The sequence below is a fragment of the Salvelinus fontinalis genome, chromosome 37 (assembly GCF_029448725.1).
Source record: "Salvelinus fontinalis isolate EN_2023a chromosome 37, ASM2944872v1, whole genome shotgun sequence".
Classification (NCBI taxonomy): domain Eukaryota; kingdom Metazoa; phylum Chordata; class Actinopteri; order Salmoniformes; family Salmonidae; genus Salvelinus; species Salvelinus fontinalis.
The window spans coordinates 17,267,656-17,294,114 of record NC_074701.1 but is presented as its reverse complement, the minus strand read 5'-3'; the positions used below and the strand labels follow the sequence as shown (position 1 = coordinate 17,294,114).

The following is a 26,459-nucleotide window of genomic DNA, read 5'->3' as shown; positions in this document are numbered from 1 at the left end:
CACCAGGGGTAGCCACCAGGAGTAGCCAAATTCAAAACAGATGTTCGCTTTTTTGCCGTCATTGGACTGAGTAGAAGTACTATTATTACCACATCAGTACTCAACATTACGAGAAAAAGCTTTTGAGGAGGATGTCACAGATTCCAGTCCATTCAAAGGAGATGACCTTCGTTTATACAGGTGTTTGAATACCTGGAGAGGCTCGTTCATAGCTTTTATGAAAAAGCCTACGGTATTACATTTCGAGAAGTCGGGTACGTATTCCACGATATTGTAAGTAAAATTGCAGCTTGCTCTCTAAAATTCGATAGATATGGTATTGTTTTGGGAAATTGTGGTGCAATTACATTTAGACTATGATAGGAAACATGATGTGACTGTGTGACGTGAACTTATCTAATGAATTACTTACATATATGACTGTGATGAGGTTGTCTCACCTAGCTATCTTCAGATGAATGCACAACTGTAAATCGCTCGGGAGGATAAGAGCATTTCCTAAATGACTAAAACAATTGACACGTGGCATTTTTATTCAGTATTATTGTTGTGTTGCTGCAGCAAATGCATGTCAGTGTTTCAATATCATAGAAATAGAATAACATTCTCTGTCTAGAATTCTAGAATATCATTCTCAAGATATATTGATACATTGTATCTTAGTTATGGCAACATGTATGTTATAGGATAATGTATCCGTTCTGTGCAATGAAGGCAGAAATCTAGGCTTCCTTATTTTCACAGTCATGTACACAATTTTTCCCAAGTTTCATTCCTTGGAGGTTAAACCGAATTCCATTTATGCTATTATCTTCTTTAGAGATAGTTAGTTGTTGAAATATGATCGTAGGGATGTGTCTCCTGTGGATTCAAGATTCTCTGTTGCACATCACATCTATTTGTATTCCTAAAGGCATTATAGCAGAAAGTATAACATAAATAAATTCCTCCTCAGGGAGAAAATACTTTTCACCGGCCACCGGACGGAGACATATCAGTGACTAGACGAGGGTGACCAAGAGCTTTCCTATGGTGGCCAGCCAACAGCTGGCCATGGGCAACGGTTCAATCAAAGCCCCCCGGCCAGAGGACAGCTTCCTGGCCTCCAGCCTCAAGGTGTGTGACACGGAGCCCTTGAGGCTCAGGATAGCCCAACTGGAAGAAGAGCTGGCCCAGAGGGACCAGGAGTTAAAATCCCAGGAGTTGCAGCTGCAGAGCCTGCAGAGAGAGCTGGAGGCTAAAGTCTCCCAGATAGAAAAGCTTCAGGATGCCATCGGCTACAACAGCCTAGGCCGCTCCCCTCTGACTCCCAACTGCCACCGCCTGCTCAGTGTCATCAACCAGGGTCCCACCCGCTTCCACAGGGTGGCTGTGGAGGTCCATCGTCGGCTCAAGGCCAAGGAGGGCGTGTCGGCCGAGCCCACCTCAGGGCACTTCTGTGGGGGTTTCAGAGCCCACCATGTGTCCATAGAGAGGGCACGTGTTCGCAAGGACTCCAGGTGGGTGTCAGAGATCAACAGAACCACACAATGTTGTTGAGGTTATTGGAGGGTTAATAACTCCAAAACAGTTCCATGTAGTGGTGGACAGCCCAGACTACTTGTTCCTATTCTCTTGTTTTCTCACAAAGGCCTGTTCTTTACACATATAAACCCAGTTGCATTGTAACATATGTGATAATTGGACACATGTCATGACATGCAAGCAGAAATGTTCGCCAAAGTTTAAAAGCAATCAGCTGGATCTGTGATAATAAAGCCTACCTTGAATCATTCTTTGTGCTCAGCGGAGTCTGGTGTAGGCTACTGTGCATGCACAGTTTTCAATCCGATCACGCTTTGTCCGCAATGCACGTTTTAAAAGCAATGTCCCCGCGTTTGCGGAGAACACATTCAGGGTAAACACTGCCGGCTTAATCGTAAATGACCTTTAAATGGCACATTGTCCAAATCGGATTGAATCGGATTGAATCCCGGCCCAATCCTCCTCTTGAAAGGATAAGACGGTATGGAGCTCTGTCCAAGCCTTTGTAGTGTCTGCCACTCCAAGGAGATTTGAAAGCCTGTATTAGCATTGGGGAGAATAGGAAGGCACACGGGGAAACAAAGGCCTGAGCATCTATATGCAATATGCATGGTCTGGATCATTATGGCTTTAATTAAGCAGACCTCGGTTGCCTGCCCCCTACTCTCCTGCTTTAGTCCATTCACCAGGTCCATTTTAGGTTAATGGACTGGCCCTCGGCTGTCTGATGTAATAATTAGAGGCCTTATAGTTAAGAGGGATGCAGGGGGAAACTGACACGCCTAATGGTACTACATCATCCGTTTGTCTCCTTCTATGTGACTGGTTTAGAGACTAGGGAAAATATAGTGCTTTGTCCATCTATGAAAATCAAACATGAATGCGGTAGTAAAAATACAGTAGTAATGGCCTGATTGAAAGTCTCTTGTGATTAACTTAAGCTCTTACTCATGGTGGTGCAAACTCAACCACCAGTTAGCGGCCCCTACTGTATGTTCGGTTTAGGGGGCTGTTTAAGGTGAAATAATGTGAAATCTGCTTTTGAAGGTGCTATCCAGGACACTGCATGTATTGTTAATGTACGTGTGTAATATATTGAATCATTTAGTTCAGAACAGTTAGCCAGAGGCAATAAAACTACATTATTCAAAATAAAATTCTGATATTTGACGTACAACTTAAACGTTGGATGAATATTGATTTGTAGGTGAAGTGAACCTTTGACCTCTAAAAGTAGAGAGTGTCTACTTGGAGGTGTTTCTCTGTGCCTCTTATCTATGCTCCTCCTGCTCCCAGCACCAAGAAGCTGATCAATGATGCCATCATGAACAATGACTTCCTGAAGAAGTTGGATCCGCAGCACATGAGGGAGATGGTGGACTGCATGTATGAGAGGATCTACACTGAGGGCCAACTGGTCATCCAGGAGGGAGAACCAGGGAACTACCTCTATGTGCTGGCAGGTCATATCAACTTTATTAATCTCAGTTAACCCAGAAGTAAAATCTTGTGTAATTTGGTCTGCTGCGTGATTGACTTCTGTGTCCATATGCGTTTGAAATTGAAAGTTCCGGCAAAAAAAGTCTCCACTCCACCCACAAACTCTCAGCCCCACAAAAAACACCTTCCCGATCTATGCAAAGTTTTTGAGGCAAAGCAGTTTAAGAACCTCCTTCGCCCAATCTTGTCCAAATAACACGACGAAAACCGGCAAACCAGAACTAATGCTGCTCATTATCTCATGCATCCCATTCAGTCCCGGCAGAATCTTCGGTCTACATGCAGAATCTTCCCATAGGAGATTACAGCTTTAGTAACTTCTCCACAATGGGGTTGTCTGTGGGTTGTAGCACGTACACAGCACATACCGTATTTAGCTGTTTGTCTATACTCATGCTAAGTTTTTTGTCTTCAGATGGCCTGCTAGAGGTCATGCAGAACGGCAAATTGCTCGGAGAGATGCGTCCCAGGACCGCCTTTGGAGAGTTGGCTATATTGTACAACTGTAAGAGAACTGCAACAGTGAAAGGTGGGTGTTATTTTAGTCCCCTTTGAGATACAGTACTTCTCCACACACATCGTAAACTAAGTGTTCATACTCAAGTGCAATCATGCAACAAACCATGCATATGACATACAAAAGTATCCATGTATGACACAAAGCAGCATGATTTTCTGAGAAGTCACCAAGGGACTATTACATCCTCATTAGAATATGCAAACCATATCTCACACAGTTTCCTACTCAACAGCTGCTTCCTCTAATCTTGCATAGAATAGTATTTGTATTTGTGTGTTTATTAAGGATCCCCATTAGCTGTTGCCAAGGCAGCAGCTACTCTTCCTGGGGTCCAGCAACGTTAAGGCAGTTATACAATTTAAAATATTACATGACGTTACGTTTCATTACACTTTACCCAATACATGAGTGTGTTCCCTCAGGCCACTACTTCACTATCACATATTTACAATACAACATCCATGTGTACGTGTGTGTAGTACTGTGCACCTCCCATAGTCTGTTCTGGACTTGAGGATTGTGAAGAGACCTTTGGTGGCATGTCTTGTGGGGTGCGCATGGGTGTCTGAGCTGTGTGCTAGTAGTTTAAACAGATAGCTCGGTGTGTTCAGCTTGTCAACACTTCTTACAAAAACAAGTATTGATGATGTCAATCTCTCCTCTACTTTGAGCCATGAGAGATATATACGTTTTCAATCCAGGGTTACTCCAAGCAGTTTAGTCACTATACCTCTTTCAGATATTAAAATGAGTAAATGTTCATGGAATGTTTGGCCAACTCCTATAACATTATAAGAGTATCCGGCCCTGTGAATGTCTGATCTTATATGGTGTGTTGATTGGACTTGTAATTTCCCATGCCCAGCTGTATCCCAGGCTCATATCTGGGCTCTGGACCGCCAGACCTTCCAGAGTATTATGATGAAATCTACACAGGCTACGCAAGAAGAGTACTTCAGCTTCCTACGCAGGTACATGTGTCCTTGAGGACCAAGGAGCTTGGTCCTCAAGCCTGAAACGGGCATTGATGTAAATGGAAGATTGAAGGACAGTTTGATTTGCGAACGCATATACAGTCGGGTCCAACATTTTTTGCACCCTTGATAAAGATGAGCAAAAAAAGACTGTATAAAATAAATAATGCAAATAGTAACCTATATTGTATCCTCAAAGAAATTGGAAAATTATATTATTTTATCCTTATACAATTTCTCAGAGAAAGAGATTTTGTTAAACAAGTTCAATATCTCATCTCATCATATTGGCACCTTTTTCTAAAATGTTCTATGAGATTGGAGAAGACACTGGGAGGGATCTTCAACCATCCCTCCATACAGAATATTTCCAGATCCTTGATATCCTTTGTCTGCCCTCTTCAATTCAAACCACAGTCCAAAGACCGAGATGGCCATTGATTTTTATTTTACCTTTATTTGACTCGGCAAGTCAATTAAGAACAAATTCTTATTTACAATGACGGCCTAGGAACAGTGGGTTAACCGCCTTGTTCAGGGGCAGAACGACAGATTCTTTTTACCTTGTCAGCTCGGGGATTTGATCTAGCAACCTTTCGGTTACTGGCCCAACACGCTAACCACTAGGCTACCTGCCGCCCACATTTTGATGTGTGCTTGGGGTTATTGTCGTTCTGGAAGATCCACTTGCTGCCAAGTGGCAGCCTCCTGGCAGAGGCAACTAGGTTTTTGGCTAAAATGTCCTCGTACTGGGTAATGTTCATGATACCGTTAACCTAAACAAGGGCCCCAGGACCAGTGGAAGCGAAATAGCCCCATAACATCAAAGATCCACCACCATATTTTACAGTAGGAATAGGGTTCTTTCCTCATATGCATCCCTCTTTCGAAGCGAAACCCACCACTCGTTTGCATGGCCAAAGAGTTATACTTTCATACAATCTGACCATAGCAATGGTTCCAATCCAAGTGCCAATGAGGTTTAGCAAACTCCATGTGTTTACATTTGTTGGATGACATGAAAATAGAGCTCGTTGGCCATGCACACCAGTAGTGGGTTTTGTGTCGTAAAGTATTGAAAACAGGAGTGCCAATTATTTTGACCCCTATCTTTTTGAGAAGAAATCTCTTTCTCTGAGCAATTGTATTTAAATAATATAATTTCCCAATTCTTGGGTGTATACGATATAGCTCACTATTTGTAATATTTATTTTATGCAGTATTTTTTTGCTCATCTTTATCAAGGGTGCCAATCATTTTGGACTTGACTTTATCATATTAACAAGGTTATCTTTGAAGTTGTCGGCGCTATGTCACAATGCTAAATCCACATTATTAGCCGCATGTTTTACCCAATAACTCTCTGTGTACTTATCTTGTACAGTGTATCTCTGCTGAGAGACCTGCCAGAAGAGAAGCTTGCCAAAATCGTTGACTGTCTGGAAATTGTGAGCCTTTACTGTTTTTCTAACCAGACTTTTTCATAACTGGTGATTTGGGAAGATTTGTTGATGTAAAAAGTTAATATTCTGTCTCATTCCTAGGACTATTTTGATAAAGGAGAGTATATCATTCGGGAGGGCGAGGAAGGGAACACTTTCTTCATTATAGCTAAAGGAGAGGTAAGAGAAAGGACCCAAATGTCATTGTTCATCTTTGTTGCTGAAAAGAGTCACATTCCTCTCTGGCATTACAGAGCAGTTAAAGCTCTTATCAAACCATGATAGATCATGCAATCTTATTGCAGACAAGTCAGCCATTTTGGATCGAGGGGAAAAGAGATAGCACTTAACATGCTGTGTTTTCTGCCCAGGTGTGTGTCACCCAGACCACAGAGGGCTGTACTGAGCCTCAGGAGATAAAGACTCTGGGTGTGGGCGACTACTTTGGAGAGAAAGCGCTCATAAGGTAAGATCTGTTTACTGATCTCTTTAACCATCTCAAAATGTTCAATGGGCAAAATGGCTCTGGCCTGGTTTGTCTTGAGCACCAAGTTCAAACACACTTGTAACATAGTACTTCGGGTTCCCTCTTTCTCCCATGTTAAAATGTATTTGTCCTGCAGTATATCAAGCAATTCTTAAGGCGAGCCCCCTGACTGACAACCCACACATTTTACCACCGCAGTTTCAATCAAATCCTTTCACAATATTGTAGAGTAGTGGGTCATGGAATGTTAGTCTGGTGACAAAGACATGCATTATCAAACAGCTATTGTATGATTCTGTGGTGAATTTCAATTGGTTTCAGTTCTGTGTAGTTCTGCTGATTTAAATGTGTCTGTCTCTTTCCAGTGAGGATGTGCGTTCAGCAAACATAATCTCCACTGAGAATGACACACAGTGCTTGGTGGTGGACAGAGAGTGAGTAGCTTCTTTGCACGCACACAGACACATACACACACACATAAACATTCATACACAAATACTAACATGAAACAATAGTCATGTGTTGAAAACATTTGTATCGCTTTGGTACAATTTTCACAAGAACGTGTTGAATTTTCAAAACTTAGTACAAAACTCCAAACTGGTAACACTTGCAAGGCAGCCAGTCTTTCAAAACCTTTCACTGTGCATTCATTTTGTTTGGAGACATCTTTCACCACATAACCGCTGATCCAAAATATCAGTTTACTGTGAAATATAATGAGTACATTGGTTTAATCATCAAAACAACATAATGATATCGTCTCAATTTAGCTGTTTTAACAACCATTATATCCAATAGGGAAAAAATGCAAGATACATGTTTCAAAATTGCCCTTTGAAGTGCTGAAAGTAATATGCTATAGTACTGTAAATTGTAGTACATTACATTGTTTTCACATTAGGTAATACACTTGCACTACCCCATTCAAATTGACTGAATATCACATTTCCATAATTTCTATCCCATGTGTGAGCAAAGGTTTGATAATTGAGGACACCTTTAACAATGTAATAAAATGAAAGAAACATACTGTTTAACAGGCACTGGTTTGCATCAAGCCTGTCTTGAGCATTTGGCCATTCAGCTCTCATCCACATTGCAGTGTATGTCCTCATTGTTCATGCACCTGGGGAAAAACCTTTTGGCATGGCGAATCCAAGTCTGACATTGATCAGGGTTGATGTCATCGCATGCCTCATCCATGGCCTGAAGGAGGGTGGCAGGCTCATGTGGCTGACAATCATACAGCTTCCACCTCCATGATGATCATAATTCCTCGATAGGGTTGAGGAAAGGAGAAAACGGGAGCAGGTAAAGGGTCAGGAGTCAAGGATGGGCCCAAAACCATGCCTGAACCATCTCTGCATGGTGGAACCTGACATTATCCCACACAATGACATACATGACCCCTTCACCTTGACAGGCCTGCTCAATCTCATTGAGGAACTCAATGAGGTGTGCAGAATTGTAAGACCCAAGTAGAGGCCTATGCCCTACCACACCATCTTCAGATATGGCTGCACAAATTGAGATGTTTCCCCCACGTAGTCCAGGCACTTGAACGGTACAAGTAGTCATTATCTATGATAATCATGTATTGCATTTTACAGAATTGTATTGTGTTGTGTATTGTGGGGTCTTGTGTGGCTCAGTTGGTTAGAGCATGGCACTAGCAAGACCAGGGTTGTGGGTTAAATTCATACTGAGGTTAAATACAAAAATGTAGGGACTTACTCCTGTCACTTTGAATAAAAGCGTCTGCTGTGTAAATGGCATGTATTACAGTACTCTGTTGGCCAATGCAATTTGACTAAATCAGTGTAAAAAACCCTCAGCAGAAGACCCCAGCAACTTAATGTATATTGTATAGGGGATGTATTTGTTACATACAGTACATCTCTGTTCTTGTCAATATCAGATTTTGTTTAAAATTAGTTTAGAGTTAAATCATATTAGTCATGATCATAATTGTACATTACAGTATATATCATAATTTATATGTTTATACTTTACAAACATACATTTTAGTTCTGTAGTTCTTAAAATCTGTATATAGTAGACAAACCAGTTTAAAATCTATAGGTTTACCCAACGGTTAAGTGATTATCAATTAAGAGCAGTTGGACTAAGTAATAATAAAAGCTATTTTGAGAAATGAGAAGACAGTCGAAGCAAAAGTGATATGAGAATTAAATTGTGCGAGGCAAGTACTTTATATGAACATGTGTTGCAATGCGAAACATGTATTTCTAGATGAAACACTGATTAAGTTTGGTGAGAAAGTGACTGTATGATTTTGTGTGTTGTACTCAGTCAATTGATAATAATGTGTTTAGAGTTTTGACACAACTGCTTTTTTGATGATCTGTTTCGAGTTTTGTACTAGGAGTTGTGAAAAAGTACGACGTTATTTGTGAAAATTGCACCAAAGCGATTTGAAAAACAAAACGGTGCTACCTCTCCAGCAACTTCAACCAGATGGTGGGCACTTATGAGGAACTGCAGGCATACCTGAAGGAATATGTTGAAGAGCTCTCCCGATGCGACGAGAGAAGAAATGCACTGTGAGTAGTGGAGGCCACAAAATTTCTGTTACCACACATAGTTCAAATAACAAATGGCAGCTACATTTACAAATACCCACCCACCCCAGAAACTTTAGGGCCTCACTGTCTGCAGAAACAGATATTTAGGAGTGCACCATTAAACCCAAATGATGCCCCCTCCCTTCTCCCCTTCCTTCCACAGACCCCTTTCCCCCCTTATCGACTCGTCCCCAGAGGCCCAGGAGGTGTGTCGTCTCAGGGAGAGGATCGCCGTCATCCCTACCCATGACCCCTTCCAGGACTTGGAGGTCATAGCAACACTGGGCATGGGCGGCTTCGGCCGAGTAGAGCTGGTGAGTGGCCTGATGTTTGGGTCACACCACCCGAAGCAATGTCCAAAACAACAGCATAGGGCATAGGCCTACAGTTGCTATAAAAACAATTTAACATATTCTGAGTGTACAAAACATTAAGAACACCTGCTTTTTCAATGAAAGCAATGATCCCTTATTGATGTCACTTGTTAAATCCACTTCAATCAGTGTAGATAAAGTGGAGGCGACCGGTTAAAGAAGGATTTTAAAGCCTTGAGACAATTGAGACATGAATTTTGTACGGGTGCCATTCTGAGGGTGAATGGGCAAGACAAAGATATAAGTGTCTTTGAACAGGGTTCAATTCTCAGGCCGACTCTCTTCTCTGTATACATCAATGATGTCGCTCTTGCTGCTGGTGATTCTCTGATCCACCACTACGCAGACGACACCATTCTGTATACTTCTGTCCCTTCTTTGGACACTGTGTTAACAAAGCTCTAGACAAGCTTCAATGCCATACAACACTCCTTCCGTGGCCTCCAACTGCTCTTAAATGCAAGCAAAACTAAATGCATGCTCTTCAACTGATCGCTGCCCGCACCCGCCCGCCCGTCTAGCATCACTACTCTGGACGGTTCTGACTTAGAATATGTGGACAACTACAAATACCTGTGTCTGGTTAGACTGTAAACTCTCCTTCCAGACTCACATTAAGCACCTCCAATCCAAAATCAAATCTAGAATCGGTTTCCTTATTTCGCAACAAAGCATCCTTCACTCATGCTGCCAAACATACCCTCGTAAAACTGACTATCTTACCGATCCTTGACTTCTGCGATGTAATTTACAAAATAGCCTCCAACACTCAACTCAGCAAGTTGGATGTAGTCTATCACAGTGCCATCTGTTTTGTCACCAAAGCCCCATATACTACCCACCACTGCGACCTGTATGCTCTCATTGGCTGGCCCTCGCTACATATTCGTCGCCAAACCCACTGGCTCCAGGTCATCTATAAGTCTTTTCTAGGTAAAGCCCCGCCTTATCTCAGCTCACTGGTCACCATAGCAGCACCCACCCGTAGCATGCGCTCCAGCAGGTATATTTCAATGGCCACCCCAAAGCCAACTCTTCCTTTGGCCGCCTTTCCTTCCAGTTCTCTGCTGCCAGTGATTGGAACAAATGACATAAATCACTGAAGCTGGAGATTTATATCTCCCTCACTAACTTTAAGCATCAGCTGTCAGAGCAGCTTACCGATCATTGCACCTGTACATAGCCCATCTGTAAATAGCCCACCCAACTACCTCATCCCCATATTGTTTTTTGTTTTTTTTGCTCCTTTGCACCCCAGTATCTCTTCTAGCACATGCATCTTCTGCACATCTATCACTCCAGTGTTTAATTGCTAACTTGTAATTATTTTGCCACTATAGCCTATTTATTGCCTTACCTCCCTAATCTTACTACATTTGCACAAACTGTATATAGATTTTTCTATTGTGTTATTGACTGTACGTTTGTTTATCCCATGTGTAACTCTGTGTTGTTTGTGTCGCACTGCTTTGCGCTATCTTGGCCAGGTCGCAGTTGTAAATGAGATCATGTTCTGAACTGGCCTACCTGGCTAAATAAAGGTGAAATATTTATGTTTTTTTTAAAACGGGGTATGGTAGTAGGTGCCAGGCTTACCGGTTTCTGTCAAGAACTGCAACGCTGCTGGCTTTTTCACACTCAACTGTTTCCCGTCTGTATAAAGAATGGTCCACCACCCAAAGGACATCCAGTCAACTTGACACAACAGCATTGGAGCCAACATCTGCCAGCATCCCTGTGGAACGCTTTCGACACCTTATAGAGGCCTTGCCCCAACGAATTGAGGATGTTCTGAGGGCAAAAGGGGGAGGTGCAACACAGTATTAGGAAGGTTTTCTTATTGTTTGGTATACTCAGTGTATATGTAAACAATATGAGTAATTGTTTTATTGCAGGTGAAACTGAGAGATGAAGACACCACATTTGCTCTGAAGTGTATTAAAAAGAAGCACATTGTGGACACAAGACAACAGGAGCACATCTACTCTGAGAAGAACATCCTTCAGCAGACCAACTCACACTTCATAGTCAGGTCAGCGTCATGTGCTCATGCTGCTCTCTGATCCTCAAGGTTTATCCTCAGACAACAATGCCCATTACAGAGTCCCCAAAGCATTGTAAACATTCAAAGCGTTTTATTCATGCTTTTCTTCAAGCTTTGACATGGTTTTCCTAGAGTACTTTACATGGTACCTGTTTGTAGCAGTGTCAAGGATCTCCAATATACCCATTCATCCAGACTGCTGTCACCTGGAATGAAACAGTGAAATGGACCTTGTGACAATCACGTTCACCCCAAGAGCAAGAGGTAGACAACCCATATTGATGTTTACAAGGCCTCCCATGTAAAACATTGCTTTTTGAAAGATGCTCTTCTACTGTTTGAGGAAAGCGACATATGATTATACAATATCATGCAATCGCAGTAGGTCGGTTTATGCAAAGTAGGACCTCGTGTGTCCGCTGAATGCATAAATGAACAGTTGAGTGAAGGACAAATTCATTGTCCTATGAAACAGAGAAGAGAGTGTTTGTTTTTAGTCACAATGGAAATTAATAAAGCGTGTATTGTATTCATCTAGTATATGAATAATGCATGTTTAGAGTGTGGTTTCAAACAGAAAGTCAAATGTGTAATATAAATGAGGCAGTAGTCTTCCCTACATACTTTTGATTATTTTTAAGATTTGTACGATTTTTTACAAATATGCTCATGATCTTCTACAGTTTTCGACAAAGGGACGTTTATTTTTTCCCAAGTGATATGGTTCCATTGCCATGACTCCCATGACTTGAAAGTGAAAGGTCTCATTTCACTGAATAGCCTATACAGACAAGCCTTTGTATCTTAGGTCAGCTCTTAGATTGATATGGGACTGTGGAAGTGAAGGATGTTGACCTTGAGACAAGAAGTGGTTCATGAAAGAAAAGTTTGAACTTTTTCCTCTTAAGAGAGAGAGATGTTCTATGGTCCGGGAGGAGTTGCTAAGGAGTCCCTTTAAGCAATGTAAGTTTGTCTGGTGTCTCAACGCTGAGTGTAGACTGAGGTTTGATTTATTTGCCCTCTGACATTCAAGGACAAATGTCCTGGGCAAACACAGCTTCCAACTGCCACCCAAAAAAGGAAAGTTCCGTTCCATCCTCACACGTCTCTCTTTTCCTGCTCTCAAAATGGTCCTTTCTCTCCATCTGCATTCCTAGAGTTGTTCTTTGGGCCTCAATTGACAAACAGATCCAATGCGAAACAAATGGCAGCTTAACTGCTTGAAAGTACATCATCTAAAGAAATATACTGCAGAGCAGAAGACCTCATGTCTTTAAGAACTCCAGAACAGTAACGTTAGTTTTGTTCAGATGGTCCTTGTGCACTAAGTCCTCTTAAATGTCACTTTGTGTTCTAGGTTGTTTCGGACATTCCGAGATGACAAATATGTGTACATGCTACTGGAGGTCTGCCTGGGTGGGGAGCTGTGGAGTGTACTACGGGACATGTGAGTGTAGGTTGTTTTACATCTGCGAAAACACCCAAAACCCTGGAATCAATAATGCCAATCAATCATCAGTATTAAGTCCTAGTATGTGTCTGAATGTTGGTCTTGACTGTGATGCAGGAGTTCCTTTGAGGAGCAGACAGCCCGCTTCTGCATTGCCTGTGTCCTGGAAGCCTTTGACTACCTCCACGCCAGAGGAATCATCTACAGAGACCTGAAACCTGAGAACCTACTACTGGATGCAGAAGGCTATGTCAAAATGGTAATAGACCTTAATTTGATCACTGCTCATTTTCAGTTGTTTGTACATAGTCATATACAGTATGTTCATGTTACAGTATCTGTCTGTTTCCTTAGGCAGACTTTGGTTTTGCTAAGAGGATAGGCCTGGGGAAGAAGACATGGACGTTCTGTGGGACCCCAGAGTATGTGGCTCCAGAGGTCATCATGAACAAGGGCCATGACTTTGGAGCTGACTGTTGGTCTCTGGGGATCCTCATCTTTGAGCTACTGACTGGCAGGTCACTATGACAGTCTGACATGTGGCTCAAAGTACTAGTAAAAATGGTGCTGCTCTTCAATTTGTCTCTACGAACACTTCACTTTGAGAGGAACCATTAGGCATTAGGGCCCCATTCCGCAACCATGGTAACCAGCTTGACATGGAGAGGTTGAGTGTATGAGAGACTATTTGAGGTAGCTTTTTGGGCTGCATTGGGCTGTCTAAGTGTTTCCAGCATGTCCATGAAACCATGATTTTTTGTCTATAGTCACCATTAACAGGAACCCTAAGTTTCTGTTTTGTACCTCTTTTAGTCCACCCTTTTCCGGAACCGACCCCATTAAGATCTACACCATGGTCCTCCATGGGATTGAAAAGGTTGACTTCCCCAAGAGGATCAGCAAGCGCCCCGATGACCTTATCAGGAGACTCTGCAAGTATGTGGTTGTAGCATCACAAACTGCTGCTTTGCTTGCCAATAGAAGTGTTGTCAGGGACAGCTTACTATTAGTGATTTTTATTAGTCACACACATACAAACACACACTTTTTGGAGAGATGGGAAATTTGAGATTTTAGGCTATGCCTATTAACCCAGTAGGGGTTTGTGCCTCTGATGATAAGAGGCTGTAGTTGAATGAACTAAGCCGTGTATCTGTCTGCCTACTTTGTTTGAGGTAAAGCCAACACAAAAACAATACTATGTAGTGCAACCCTTATTTGCGTCACCATTTCAGATGACAAAATAACATGTTTATACTGTACCGATAGGCTACTGGATAATGCTAGTGAGCACCATGTTTCAAACCCTTTGGCCAGCTCAGTCACACAGCAATTGGGCCTGTAGTAATTGACCAGACAAAAATCATTGCGAGTAATTGGTCTGTGAGTGACCTGCATTGATGTCATCAGGAAATCACATGTCAAACCAGACCAGCTCTGAATCAAACAGACTGCACAATATCAATCTGCTTTCATGTGTATAGGGTATTAGTTGCAATCACATTATCAGCATTCTGTTTGTCCAGATGGTTGTTGTTGACAGATAACAGACCCATGCATCATTTCCTTCTCCTAGGCTTAACCCTGTGGACAGGCTTGGTAATAAGAAGAACGGCATCATCGACATTAAGAAACACAAGTTGGTCCACTTCTTGTTAATGAAGCATCATCAACACCACTCTACACCTAGACAGATCCAATATCCTAGACACTCATCAGCTATTGTGATACTAATTATGCACCATACAAGGATACAAGCACAATTGAAATATACAATTTGTAATTGGTGTTCTTTAAGGGATTAATCCATTGATGGATTTCTGGTCCAATGCAATACGAATCCAGCTCAGGTTTAACAGCTTGCTCAGTGGTGCCTTCAATAACCAGTAGGCTACCCAGCTAGCAGATTCGTTTCCTTGGAAGTTGTAGGTGGGTACGTATGTTTTTGGTTTCCGATTGGTTCTCGGAACGAAGTCATGTGTTTCCTGACCGGTAAAAAAAGAACGGAAGAAAATGTTGCTTGTCCTGGGAACAAAAGTTTTAGTTTGCAGGGAGGTTCTGAGAACATTTTACTATGGTTCCCTGAAAGTTTTCCTGGGAGATTTTATGTTTTATTAACCTTCTGAGAACAGAAAAAGTAAGGTTATTTGAAGGTAGTAAATAACCTTTCAAAAACATTCTCAACTTTTTGTGAATGTTTTGAACAAATTCTTTAAATAACTCCCTTAAAATGTTCCATTAACACTGCTATCTCAGTTTAGCTGTTTTGAACTCCAAGCAGAGAGAAATTAATTTGTAATGCAAACACATTTATTTTGTATTGTGACACAGCGTCAGTGAGATTCAAACTTATGATCTTCTGTTTTCTATCCATGGAATTAGTCCACTACGCCACCAGGATGGAGCTAACATACTATGTTTTTTTTATTTATACAAAGCTGTTCATTTTAGTCTATTCAAACATACCCGATTTCAAAGGAAACAAGCACTCATTAAGATCAGGTGTGGCCAATTAGGGGCGCAGCCAACACACCTGAACACCCTTAACAAGAGTGAGGATAGAGTTTTGCTGAGAGGGGAATGCATATGTTTTTAGCATTCTTAGAACATTCTTTAGAATGTTACTGTTTTCTTGTGGTTTTTATTGAACGTTTTCATAAAGTTCTGAGAACGCAATTACTGTTTTTAAATTTGGGCCCAAAAATGTATAGGCCTATTTTAACACTGTAAAGGCTTTCTCTAAATTAAATTAATATATGCATGTGATATTGTTACATACAAGGATATATAATGACATTTCAAAAAATTAATTTAATCAAACACCAAACTTTTCAATGTAGTTTTTTATGACATGCGCCCCATAAAAAAGACCGGTAGCCATCCGTTAGCATTCACGTGTGTAGCTAGTTGTTTATCTTGGCCAATCAAAGCATAGCAAATGTAGTCAGAGTTCACTAATGCAATGCAAGATGGAATAAAATTACGTAATTTAAAGTTAGCGAAATGAGGAGTAGGCTACAACGAGCAACCAAATGGTTGGCTGTTGTTTTATATAAATGGGGTTGGGAGAAAGTGCTAAATGTAGCTTCAATCAATCAGTCTGGCTAGGCTACTCCAGTCAATACAGGCACTATTATATGGGATGATAACTTGTAGCAGCCACACTGTTTTCTATCTAGTCTTGGCTGTAGCCGAGTAGCGTCTCTCTCTATCTGTCTGCTCGCTCCCATTTTACCTGCACCACAGCGCAAGCCTCTCCTGCGCGCAGCAGTACTCAGGTTAAAAACAAAGTTGAAAAAAAACCAAGTGTGTTTGGAATATCCAGATATCCCCAAAAATGTATGATGCACTGAAACGTTCTTTGGACAATTTGAGAACATGGCTTTATATAGAACTGGGAGGAAACCTGTAGGAAATGTTATGCTCAAGTACTGAAATTCCCAAGGAAGAATATTGTTTCTTAACATATTCTGAACTATTTGAGAACATTCCCAATGTCAAACTAGTTGGAGAACGTTCCTAGAACATGACCAAATATTAATTTAAATGTAACCATGTTTGAACTTTTAGAAACGTTCTGATAAATTCATGAAGTACCAAGAAAATTACTTTTTTTGTTGTTGTAAAGTTCCTTAAATTTGCTGAGAATGTTCCAAAGCCAAGCAACTGTCCTGCACCCTTCCCAGAACGTTGTGTTGTATGCAAATAACCATAGGACAACCACACTCTCTAAGAAATGGTTCTCAGAACGTTATGTGCTAGCTGGTAATGGATCATTCAGTCAGAGACATTGGGCTAAATACTGTATATCAGAAGCGTATTCAAACTTCCATTGGTGTCAAATTCTCTCTGCACTGTGCAAATAATTGTGTGATGAGCACCTTTCCCTCCCTCCTCTTCAGTATCATGTCACAACAGACACTATTGCATAACAAACAGTACTTTCACCTGGGAGCAATTAGCTGTGAGAATGGGGGGTGCAGTTGTCCCAATACTCAGCAGAGTAGAGCCTTAATAGACCATAGGACTGGCAGAGCTGGCTTCTTCTCAAGTCATCAGAGCACTAATGTTTAAAGCAGGAGGAATATGGTTTTGTTTTCAACTCACTGAGCAAATTATAAAATAGCGAGTGCCATTTTGACTTTTGTTTGGTATTTGGACAGATGTTCTGTGTAGGCGAATGATGTTTGTTAGAAATGGTATGAAAACATTAGTGACCCTATTAGCAGACGGACGTCATTCTGTTTTTGGTGTTGCTATGATTGCATTCTCCTGTGTGTGTGTGTGTGTGTGGCTTCCTGTAGAAGAATTGTATTTTTCCCCCACTGCTTGAAACGGGGTCCTGTAGGGTGAGAGCTGTCTTTGTGGAGTAACTTGTGCATGAATGCCATACCTACAGTATACAGACTGTGCTGTATTGTATTGGTTCTGGTGTAGTGTGTGGGCACTGGGGGATGATGGGATCTGTAGTTCTGACAGAAAATGAACAACTGCCTCTTTGTGACATCCTGCAGGTGGTTCCAGGGCTTTAACTGGGAGGGGCTGAGACGCCAGAAGCTCATATCGCCACTGAAGAGAGAGGTGATGTGTAATATTACATTTACCACAAAAAAAAGACTACATGACCGCTAAATAAGTGCTTGGATGTGACTGTATCTGACCGGTGTTCTTTGATGTTCCTCTTCCCAGCTGAAGGGGCCGATGGACCACAGCCACTTTGACATCTTTCCCCCAGAGCTGGAGGAGACACCAGACGAACTGTCAGGCTGGGACAAGGACTTCTGAGGTGCCCCTGGAGCCTCTACACCCTAAAGCTTTGTGTCCATATAGGTGGTGTAACTCTACTACCTGACGCTAGTGTTCCGCTAGTGCAGTGAACTGTGCTATCTGCCTTAAAAACAATCAACTCCACAGAAGCAGCCATGACTGAATACTGTAATCCCATCTCTTCCCTGTGGTTGGCGTACTTGTCATACATTTGACATCATGACTGCCTGCCTGTTACTGCCTTTCTGGCCTGTAGACGGAGAAGATTGCCTCTTAAGAATTGTGTTTTAGGCTTTTGGCCGGAAGAACAGTGTGTGAAGTGCCACATGAAACTCTCATGAGACAACAAGGACATTCATCAAGTGATTGAAAGACTGAGTGCCAAAAACCCTAATCTCAGTCCATTGGGTTATTTCCCTCAGACAGCAACTGATGGAGGACAATGGAAATAAATAGAAAATCTTATTTATTGTTACAATTAAAACCAATGCATTTTTGCTTTTGGCTTTCTTCAAGGTTTTTACAGAAGTGAACCAAAATTAGGTTTTATACATTTCAAAAAAGCCTCTTATGGACTCGGGGACCAATCACAATGAGAAAAGCTAAACAAAATATGATGTGATTAAATAAGTAGCAGAAATCAGACCAATTGTCCTTGCCATATTACACTCAATACATACCACACACAATACTTCTGTAAAAATCCTGAAGGCCAAAAGGCAAAACACGTTGGTTTGACAATAAAAAAGCTATTTTATTTACTTCACCAACCAAGAGTTGCTGAATCTCCTTTCAACTTCAGTTTGCACCTCAATTCACGCACCTTAGTTGGCGAGCGAGGTAGTGGCAGTGTTCCCTTCCCTTCTTTCCCTCAGACAGAGTGCTCTGCCTAATTTGTGTCCTAAACAATAACAACAACCTTCGAGGATGTTCTCAGCCTTCCAAAATGTAGATACACTACATGGCCAAATGTATGTGGACACCTGTTCATCGAAATATCTAATTCCAAAATCATTGGCATTAATATGGAGTTGGTCCCTCCTTTGCTGCTATAACAGCCTTCACCTTTCTTGGAAGACTTTCCACTAGATGTTGGAACATTACTGCAGGGACTTGCTTCCATTCAGCCACAAGAGTATTCGTGAGGCTGGGCACTGATTTTGGGCGATTAGGCCTGGCTCGCAGGCGGTGTTCCAGTTTATCCCAAAGGTGTTCGATGAGGTTGAGGTCAGGTCTCTGTGCCGGCCAGGCAAGTTCTTCCACACCGATCTCAACATACCATTTCTGTATGGACCTCGCTTTGTGCACAGGGGCTTTGTCCTGCTGACACCGGAAAGGGCCTTCCCCAAACTGTTGCCACAAAGTTGGAATCACAGAATCGTCTATAATGTTCCCTTCACTGGAACTAAGGGGCCTAGCCCGAACCTGCCCTGGGACTGCGGTTGAAAATTAGCCAGCTGGCTAAAACCGTCACTTTTACTGAAACGTTGATTAATGTGCACTGTCCCTGTAAAAATAAAATAAACTCAAATAAAAAAAAATAAAAACAGCCCCAGACGACTATGCATTAGGTCAGCTAGTGTTCTCCTGGCATCCGCCAAACCCAGATTCATCCGTCGGACTGCCAGATGGTGAAGCGTGATTCATCACTCCAGAGAACGGGTTTCCACTGCTCCAGAGTCCAATGGCGGCGAGCTTTACACCACTCCAGCCGGCGCTTTGCATTGCGCATGCTTATCTTAGTCTTGTGCGCGGCTGCTCGGCCATGGAAACCCATTTAATGAAGCTCCCGACGAACAGTTCTTCTGTTGACGTTGCTTCCAGAGGCAGTTTGGAACTCGGTAGTGAGTGATGCAACCGAAGACAGATGTTTTTTTATGCACTACGCGCTTCAGCACTCAGCGGTCCCGTTCTGTGAGCTTGTGTGGCCTACCACTTCACGGCTGAACCGTTGTTGCTCCTAGATGTTTCCACTTCACAATAACAGCACTTACAATTGCCCGGGGCAGCTCTAGCAGGGCAGAATTTTACGAACTGACTTATTAGAAAAGTGATGGTGCCACATTGAAAGTTACTGAGCTTTTCAGTAAGACCATTCTACTGCCAATGTTTGAGTATGGAGATTTAATGGCTGTGTGCTCGATTTTTATACACATGTCAACAACGGGTGTGACTGAATTTGCAGAATCCTCTAATTTGAAGGGGTGTCCACATACTTTTGTCCATGTAGTGTATGTTTATATAACATTTTTGAAATTGTGCTCTAAATGTTGATCAAATGTATAATCAGACTTGTACACATGCTTTGTCCTTCGATCATGCCTTATCTGCCTGGTGTGGTCTTATCAAAAGACGTAATGTAATTTTTCTCACTAATCCTCAGGACAGCCATTATTATGTTGTTATATAATAGGTTTGATCCAGCTTGTTTGGGAAAACAGAGCATTAAGTCATGAATCCACTTTATTCCCAAAGGGGCCGGTTTAGGGAATTAGTTGAGTTAAATTTCACAAAATACAGTATGGCATGTGTACAGTTGTATCACTAACTGAAGGAAGTCATTATGGTTGTAAATGATCTGTAAATGAAAATGCATTGTACTGTAGATACAAAACAGAAAGATGGGCCCTATATTTAACCGAGACAATAATTAGGGTCACATTGCATTGAATGTACTGGAAATCTGTGAGGAAGGATATATTTCCCTTCCATTCATGCTAAACAGTTGTTGGTACTAATGCAGCCATTACTGTATTTTACATAACTCCTAAACTAATGTGCACTCTTAACTTATTGAGCAAATCTCTATTGCAGTATATGGGTTTATAGATGTTACCAAAATGAACCCAATATTTATTCTGTTTATAATAAAACATATTTTCAATACCTGATACCTCTTTAAATTTTACAAGGTTGTTGTTGCTCTTGGATGTAGTCACATAGCCATGGCAATGACATCATAATCAATTGAAAAAACAATAAATATTTCAGATGCATGACAGAATGAGAACCTTTTACAGCAATATCATTTCATGTCATTTTGGGGCGGGAAATTACTTGTAATATCGTCATTGAATTGGCATTATTTGAAAATGTGGCTTTGAAGAAATATCTGTTGTTTTGTAAACCACTCAAATTGTACTTTACAAAGATTTTAGGGAAGCAATGACACCCTCATCTGACCAGCTTCATGAATCACAGCCATCAGAGGTCCAGAGCCAAGAGAACAATGCCTCTAAACAGGTAGTCAAAAATAAAGATTTCAACCTTTCTTTGGGAGAAAAGATATCTGTGTAAAATTGTAACATCTAAAATGTAAGAGAAATCAGGGATCCACAAATAGAAAACGGTGACCCGTGATTGATGTTGTTTTGTGTTGCTTCGGAGGGTCCCAGAGACAAGCCTGTGGTGCAAGCTCTATGGCACATGGCCCTGAGGGGAACTGAGGCTCTCTGCAAGACTCTGATTGGCTCAGAAAGAGAAGGTATTGTATACAAGTCAAGTCCTAATACCTTTAGGAATGTAAGGAAGATGTGAATTCTCAGGTAGTGTGGTCCTTCCCAATACATACAGGTTCAGATGAGGGGATGCCCCAGCAAGACTCAATCTCAGAGGAGATGTATTTCCCTTGCTATGAGGTACGAGGAGTCAGAGTTGGCCCATAGACACGTTATACTGGATTTATTCAGGGGATGTACTGTTGTGACCTTGTTAAACGACTGTACCTCCAGAGCAGTGGGTGCTTGGAGAGAAGCTTCTCTTTGGGCGACACAGATGTGAGAATGTACCCAAACTCCTGGAGGTAAGCGTTCTGCCAAGAATTTAATCAATAGAGCTCAATATGTCCAAAGATGATCTACTACCTTGTCTCTTTGACAACCAAGCTGACAAGCCAAGCACGACTCAGGAACATTTACACTTGGTGAAACGTCCCGTTGTACTCTTATCACAGACCCTACCTTCCAGAAAGTGAGGATGATGCCTTCATCAACATCAAGCTCAGTGCGATCCGTCAAGCATTTGAGGTAAGCAATCCCCTGACTGGTCATTTGTCAGCCAGAGACACATAGAGCTGAACAGAGCGTCGCTCATCCATGTCTGTTTCCTGTACCAAAGCTCATTCTCAGAGACCCAGAGGCCAAACACTTCCTGAAGGAGACAGGAAAGAGCCTGATAGGAGGGCTACTATCTTTAGCAGGGAAGGTATGAAGCTTGTAGTATACCCACCACACCCTCTGGAAATATACTGAACAAAAATATAAATGCAACATCCAACAATTTCAACGAGTTACAGTTCATATAAGGAAATCAGTTCATTGAAAAAAATTCAATGGGCCCTAATCTCTGGATTTCACATGACTGGGCAGGGGCGCAGCTATGGGTGGGCCTGGGAGGGCATAGGCCCACCCACTTTGGAGCCAGGCCTAACCAATCAGAATAAGATTTTCCCCACAAACAGGCTTTATTAGAGACAGAAGTACTCCTCAGTTTCATCAGCTGTCTGGGTGACTGGTCTCAGACAATCCCGCAGGTAAAGAAGCCAGATGTGGAGGTCCTGGGCTGGTGTGGTTACACATGGTCTGTGGTTGTGAGGCCTGTTGGACGTACTGCCAAATTCTCTAAAATGACGTTGGAGGCGGCTTATGGTAAAGAAATTAACATTAAATTCTCTGGCAACAGCTCTGGTGGACATTCCTGCAGTCAGCATGCCAATTGTGCGCTACCTCAAAACTTGACCCATCTGTGTCATTGTGTTTTGACAAAACAGCACATTTTAGAGTGGCTTTTTATTGTCCCTAGCACAAGGGGCACCTGTGTAATGATCATGCTGTTTAATCAGCTTCTTGATATACCACACCTGTCAGGTGGATGGATTATCTTGGCAAAGGAGAAATGCTCACTAATAGGGATATAAACTAATTTGTGCACAATCGTGTAGAGAGAAGCTTTTTGTGCATATCTAAAATGTATGGGATATTTTATTTCAGCTCATGAAACATGGGACCAACACTTGTTGTGTTTACATGTGGTGTTTATATTTTTGTTCAGTATAGATGTTCCTGGAGAATAAATGCTTCAGTAGGTATTCGATACTTGCATCCATTATATTAGCTGCCATCTACTGTAAGAGCTTGGCATTTATCGAGACAAGCCCTGCAGTGTTTGGACAGTAGTTGTAACTCTCCCTGCTATGTGACCTTGTGGGTTTAATAGGCCTGTATGTCTCTCAGTGGGTTTGTACATAATTCTCTATGCATCGCACATTTGTTCCTGAATTCTTCTGGAGGTGGACTTTGGAAAACAGCCTATTTTCCTCAGAAACCCCACATAGTGAACATCAGATCTGTCCCATGTTGGAATAATGCCATTAGAAGCCTCTGAGTGTTTGTTTGTTTGGTTGTGTGTTGATCTCTGTAGAGCTCAGAGGGCTTTGGTCTGGTATGGGAAAAGCTCATGGCATTCACTGAAAATCCTACAAACTGGCCAGACATCGTTGACGAGTGCCAAGAGGCAGGGGTGAGCTGCTGCCATGGAGACACATTATATCAGTACCATCCAAGCTCTCACTTTTATAGGACCATATGCTATTGTAATCATGTTATAACATGAATACCCACTTTCAAGTCTTCTCTTTTTAATATTACTGTTAAGTTCTATTTTGTTGTCCATCCCCCACATAGCAATACATCTGGCTGTATGTCTGTTAAATATTGTTCATCACAGCACCATGTGAACTAGCATAATACTAAAGCTATTTGACCTACCTGTACTGTTGAAAGAGTCTGTGGAAACCTGATTTAGACGTGAAGGGAACAGTACGATTTTCCCTGCTGTATATCATAAATACCAGAGAAAATGTCCCTCCATATTTCACTGAACAATGGCTCTGCTCCCTGCTTGCTATCTCTAGATGCACACCGTTGGCTTTTATGACATATTTTACGAGTCCATTGTGCTGAAGGTGCTGGAATGCCAGGAGTACATTCCAGCCATCTTAAAGCCAACTCTACGCACCCCATGGATCTCAGAGGGCACGAAGAAAACAGTACGCTTTTTTTATTCTCATAATCAATAGCAAATAAATGTTGTAAATGATACGTGTACTCAGCATTGATTTATAATAAGATTACTAAAGACGATTTAACATACTATCACAATGATATACCGTATGTGTGAAGGTTAAACCTTTGTTATGTTCACATTCAACATTTAATAAGGTGAACCCACCCCTACAGTAACTGTCTGTTTTTAAAATGTCTTCACAGACTGTGATGTTCTATGCCTGGTCACAAATTAAGAAGAAGAGGGAACGTTTATTGGTAGGATGAAAAAAAAACGTTGCATGGCTGTTGTCTTTATTTTTATTATCAACACCGGGAAGGTGTGGGCAAAATAAATTAAAGTAGTATTCATATTTTTCATTTATCGTGCATGCATTACCACATATTACCAGGAGATGTCAGCTTGGTTCTGATGTAATGTATCCATGTGTGTCCGTAGAGGCCTGATGCGCTGTACCACCATCTGTATGAGGTGTTTGACTACACAGACCCAGAGATCATGTGGGCAGCCTATGGATCACAGAGCAAGACCAAAGATTTCTACATCCTTCTTAGGGTATGTGACTTGTCATGTGGTATTTTATTAGGATCCCCATTAGCTATTGCGAAAGCAGCAGCTACTATGGAGTCCACACAGAACAAGACATAATACAGAACAGTAACAGATCAGAACAGCTCAAGGACAGAACTACATACATTTAAAATAAGAACATAGAAATAAAAAAGGTCCTGTACTGACAAAATACTGAGAAGACCGAGAGACCCTATAGGACAATGGTTCCCAAACTTTTTATAGTCCCGTACCCCTTCAAACATTCAACCTCCAGCTGCATACCCCCTCTAGCACCAGGGTCAGCGCACTCTCAAATGTTGTTTTTTGCCATCATTGGCCTGCCACACACTACGCAATACATTTATTAAACATAAGAATGAGTGTGAGTTTTTGTCACAACCCTGCTCGTGGGAAGTGACAAAGAGCTCTTATAGGACCAGGGCACAAATAATAATAAAATAATAATCAATAATTCTGCTCTTTATTTAACCATCTTACATAAACCTTATATGTTCATCGAAAATTGTGAATAACTCACCAGAATTTTTTTTTTTTGACTCTATGCAAACTTGAAACATATCCTGAGGATGCATTTATTGTAGCTGGGGATTTTAACAAGGCTAATCTGAAAACAAGGCTCCCTAAATTTTATCGGCATATCGAATGCGTGACCCTGGCTGGCAAAACCATGGATCCGCGACGCATATAAAGCCCTCCCCCGCCCTCCTTTCGGAAAATCTGACCGCGACTCCATTTTGTTGCTACCAGCCTATAGACAGAAACTAAAACAGGAAGCGCCCGTGCTAACTATGATGAATACTCTGATTCAGTGAGCGATTTTGTTAGCAAGTGCATCGGTGATGTTGTACCCGATGGCCGCATTCGCGCAAAACTGAAAGCTCGAACCACTGCTTTTAATCAGAGCAAGGTGACCGGAAACATGACCGAATACAAACAGTGTAGCTATTCCCTCCGCAAGGCAATCAAAAAAGCTAAGCGTCAGTATAGAGACAAAGTAGAGTCGCAATTCAACGGCTCAGACACGAGAGGTATGTGGCAGGGTCTACAGTCAATCACGGACTACAAAAGGAAAACCAGCCCTGTCGCGGATCACGATGTCTTGCTCCCAGACAAACTAAACAACTTCTTTGCTCGCTTTGAGGACAACACAGTGCCACTGACACGGCCTGCTACCAAAACCTGCGGGCTCTCCTTCACTGCAGCCAACGTGAGTAAAACATTTAAACGTGTTAACCCTCGCAAGGCTGCCGGCCCAGACGGCATCCCCAGCCACGTCCTCAGAGCATGCGCAGACCAGCTGGCTGGTGTGTTTACGAACATATTCAATCAATCCTTATCCCAGTCTGCTGTTCCCACATGCTTCAAGAGGGCCACCATTGTTCCTGTTCCCAAGAAAGCGAAGGTACTGTAACTGAGCTAAATGACTATCGCCCCGTAGCACTCACTTCCGTCATAATTTTTATTTTATTTTATTTCACCTTAATTTAACCAGGTAAGCTAGTTGAGAACAAGTTCACATTTACAACTGCGACCTGGCCAAGATAAAGCAAAGCAGTGCGACAGAAACAACAACACAGAGTTACATGGAATAAACAAGCGTACAGTCTAAGCCAGGATTCAGACACGGCAAGGACATCAGGGTTGGCGGAGTGTGCTAAAGCAGTGATTAAAACAAACTTAGGGAGGAGGCTTCTGATGTTAACATGCATGAAACCAAGGCTTTTTCGATTACAGAAGTCAACAAATGAGAGTTCCTGGGGACACGCAGGGCCTGGGTTAGCCTCCACGTCACCCGAGGAACAGAGGAGGAATAGGATGAGGGTACGGCTAAAGGCTAGCAAAACTGGTCGTCTGGTGCGTTGGGGACAGAGAATAAAAGGAGCAGATTTCTGGGTGTGGTAGAATAGATTCAGGGCATAATGTGCAGACAGGGGTATGGTGGGGTGCGGTTACAGTGGAGGTAAGCCCAGGCACTGAGTGATGATAAGAGAGGTTGCATTTCTGGACATGCTGGTTCAAATGGGTGAGGTCACCGCATGTGTGGGAGGTGGGACAAAGGAGGTATCTAAGGCATGTACAGTGGGACTAGGGGCTCCGCAGTAAACTAAAACAATGATAATTAACCTAAACAACAGTATACAAGGCATATTGA

At 42.0% G+C, this 26,459-nt stretch overlaps 1 protein-coding gene across 3 annotated transcripts; it reads left to right on the top strand.

Annotated features, from left to right (window-relative positions):
- On the top strand, positions 1–20,557 carry LOC129836274 (cGMP-dependent protein kinase 2-like). Of its 3 annotated transcripts, none has more exons than XR_008756639.1 (19): positions 1–273; positions 956–1,499; positions 2,821–2,987; positions 3,440–3,553; positions 4,410–4,515; positions 5,904–5,967; positions 6,064–6,141; positions 6,333–6,427; positions 6,814–6,882; positions 8,917–9,015; positions 9,200–9,350; positions 11,306–11,442; positions 12,812–12,901; positions 13,022–13,163; positions 13,259–13,422; positions 13,718–13,840; positions 14,481–14,926; positions 14,960–17,485; positions 17,594–17,624. XR_008756639.1 is itself a non-coding variant. In XM_055902212.1 (19 exons), the coding sequence occupies exons 2-19, from the start codon at positions 1,030–1,032 to the stop codon at positions 17,687–17,689; spliced, it is 2,295 nt and encodes a 764-aa protein (XP_055758187.1). In that variant the 5' UTR covers positions 2–254; positions 956–1,029; the 3' UTR covers positions 17,690–20,557. The 3 variants fall into 3 exon arrangements, 1 of the variants encoding a protein (XP_055758187.1); XR_008756638.1 differs by having other exon boundaries at positions 2–254; XM_055902212.1 differs by having other exon boundaries at positions 2–254; positions 14,481–14,543; positions 17,419–17,485; positions 17,594–20,557.
- Positions 20,558–26,459: the final 5,902 nt, after the last annotated feature.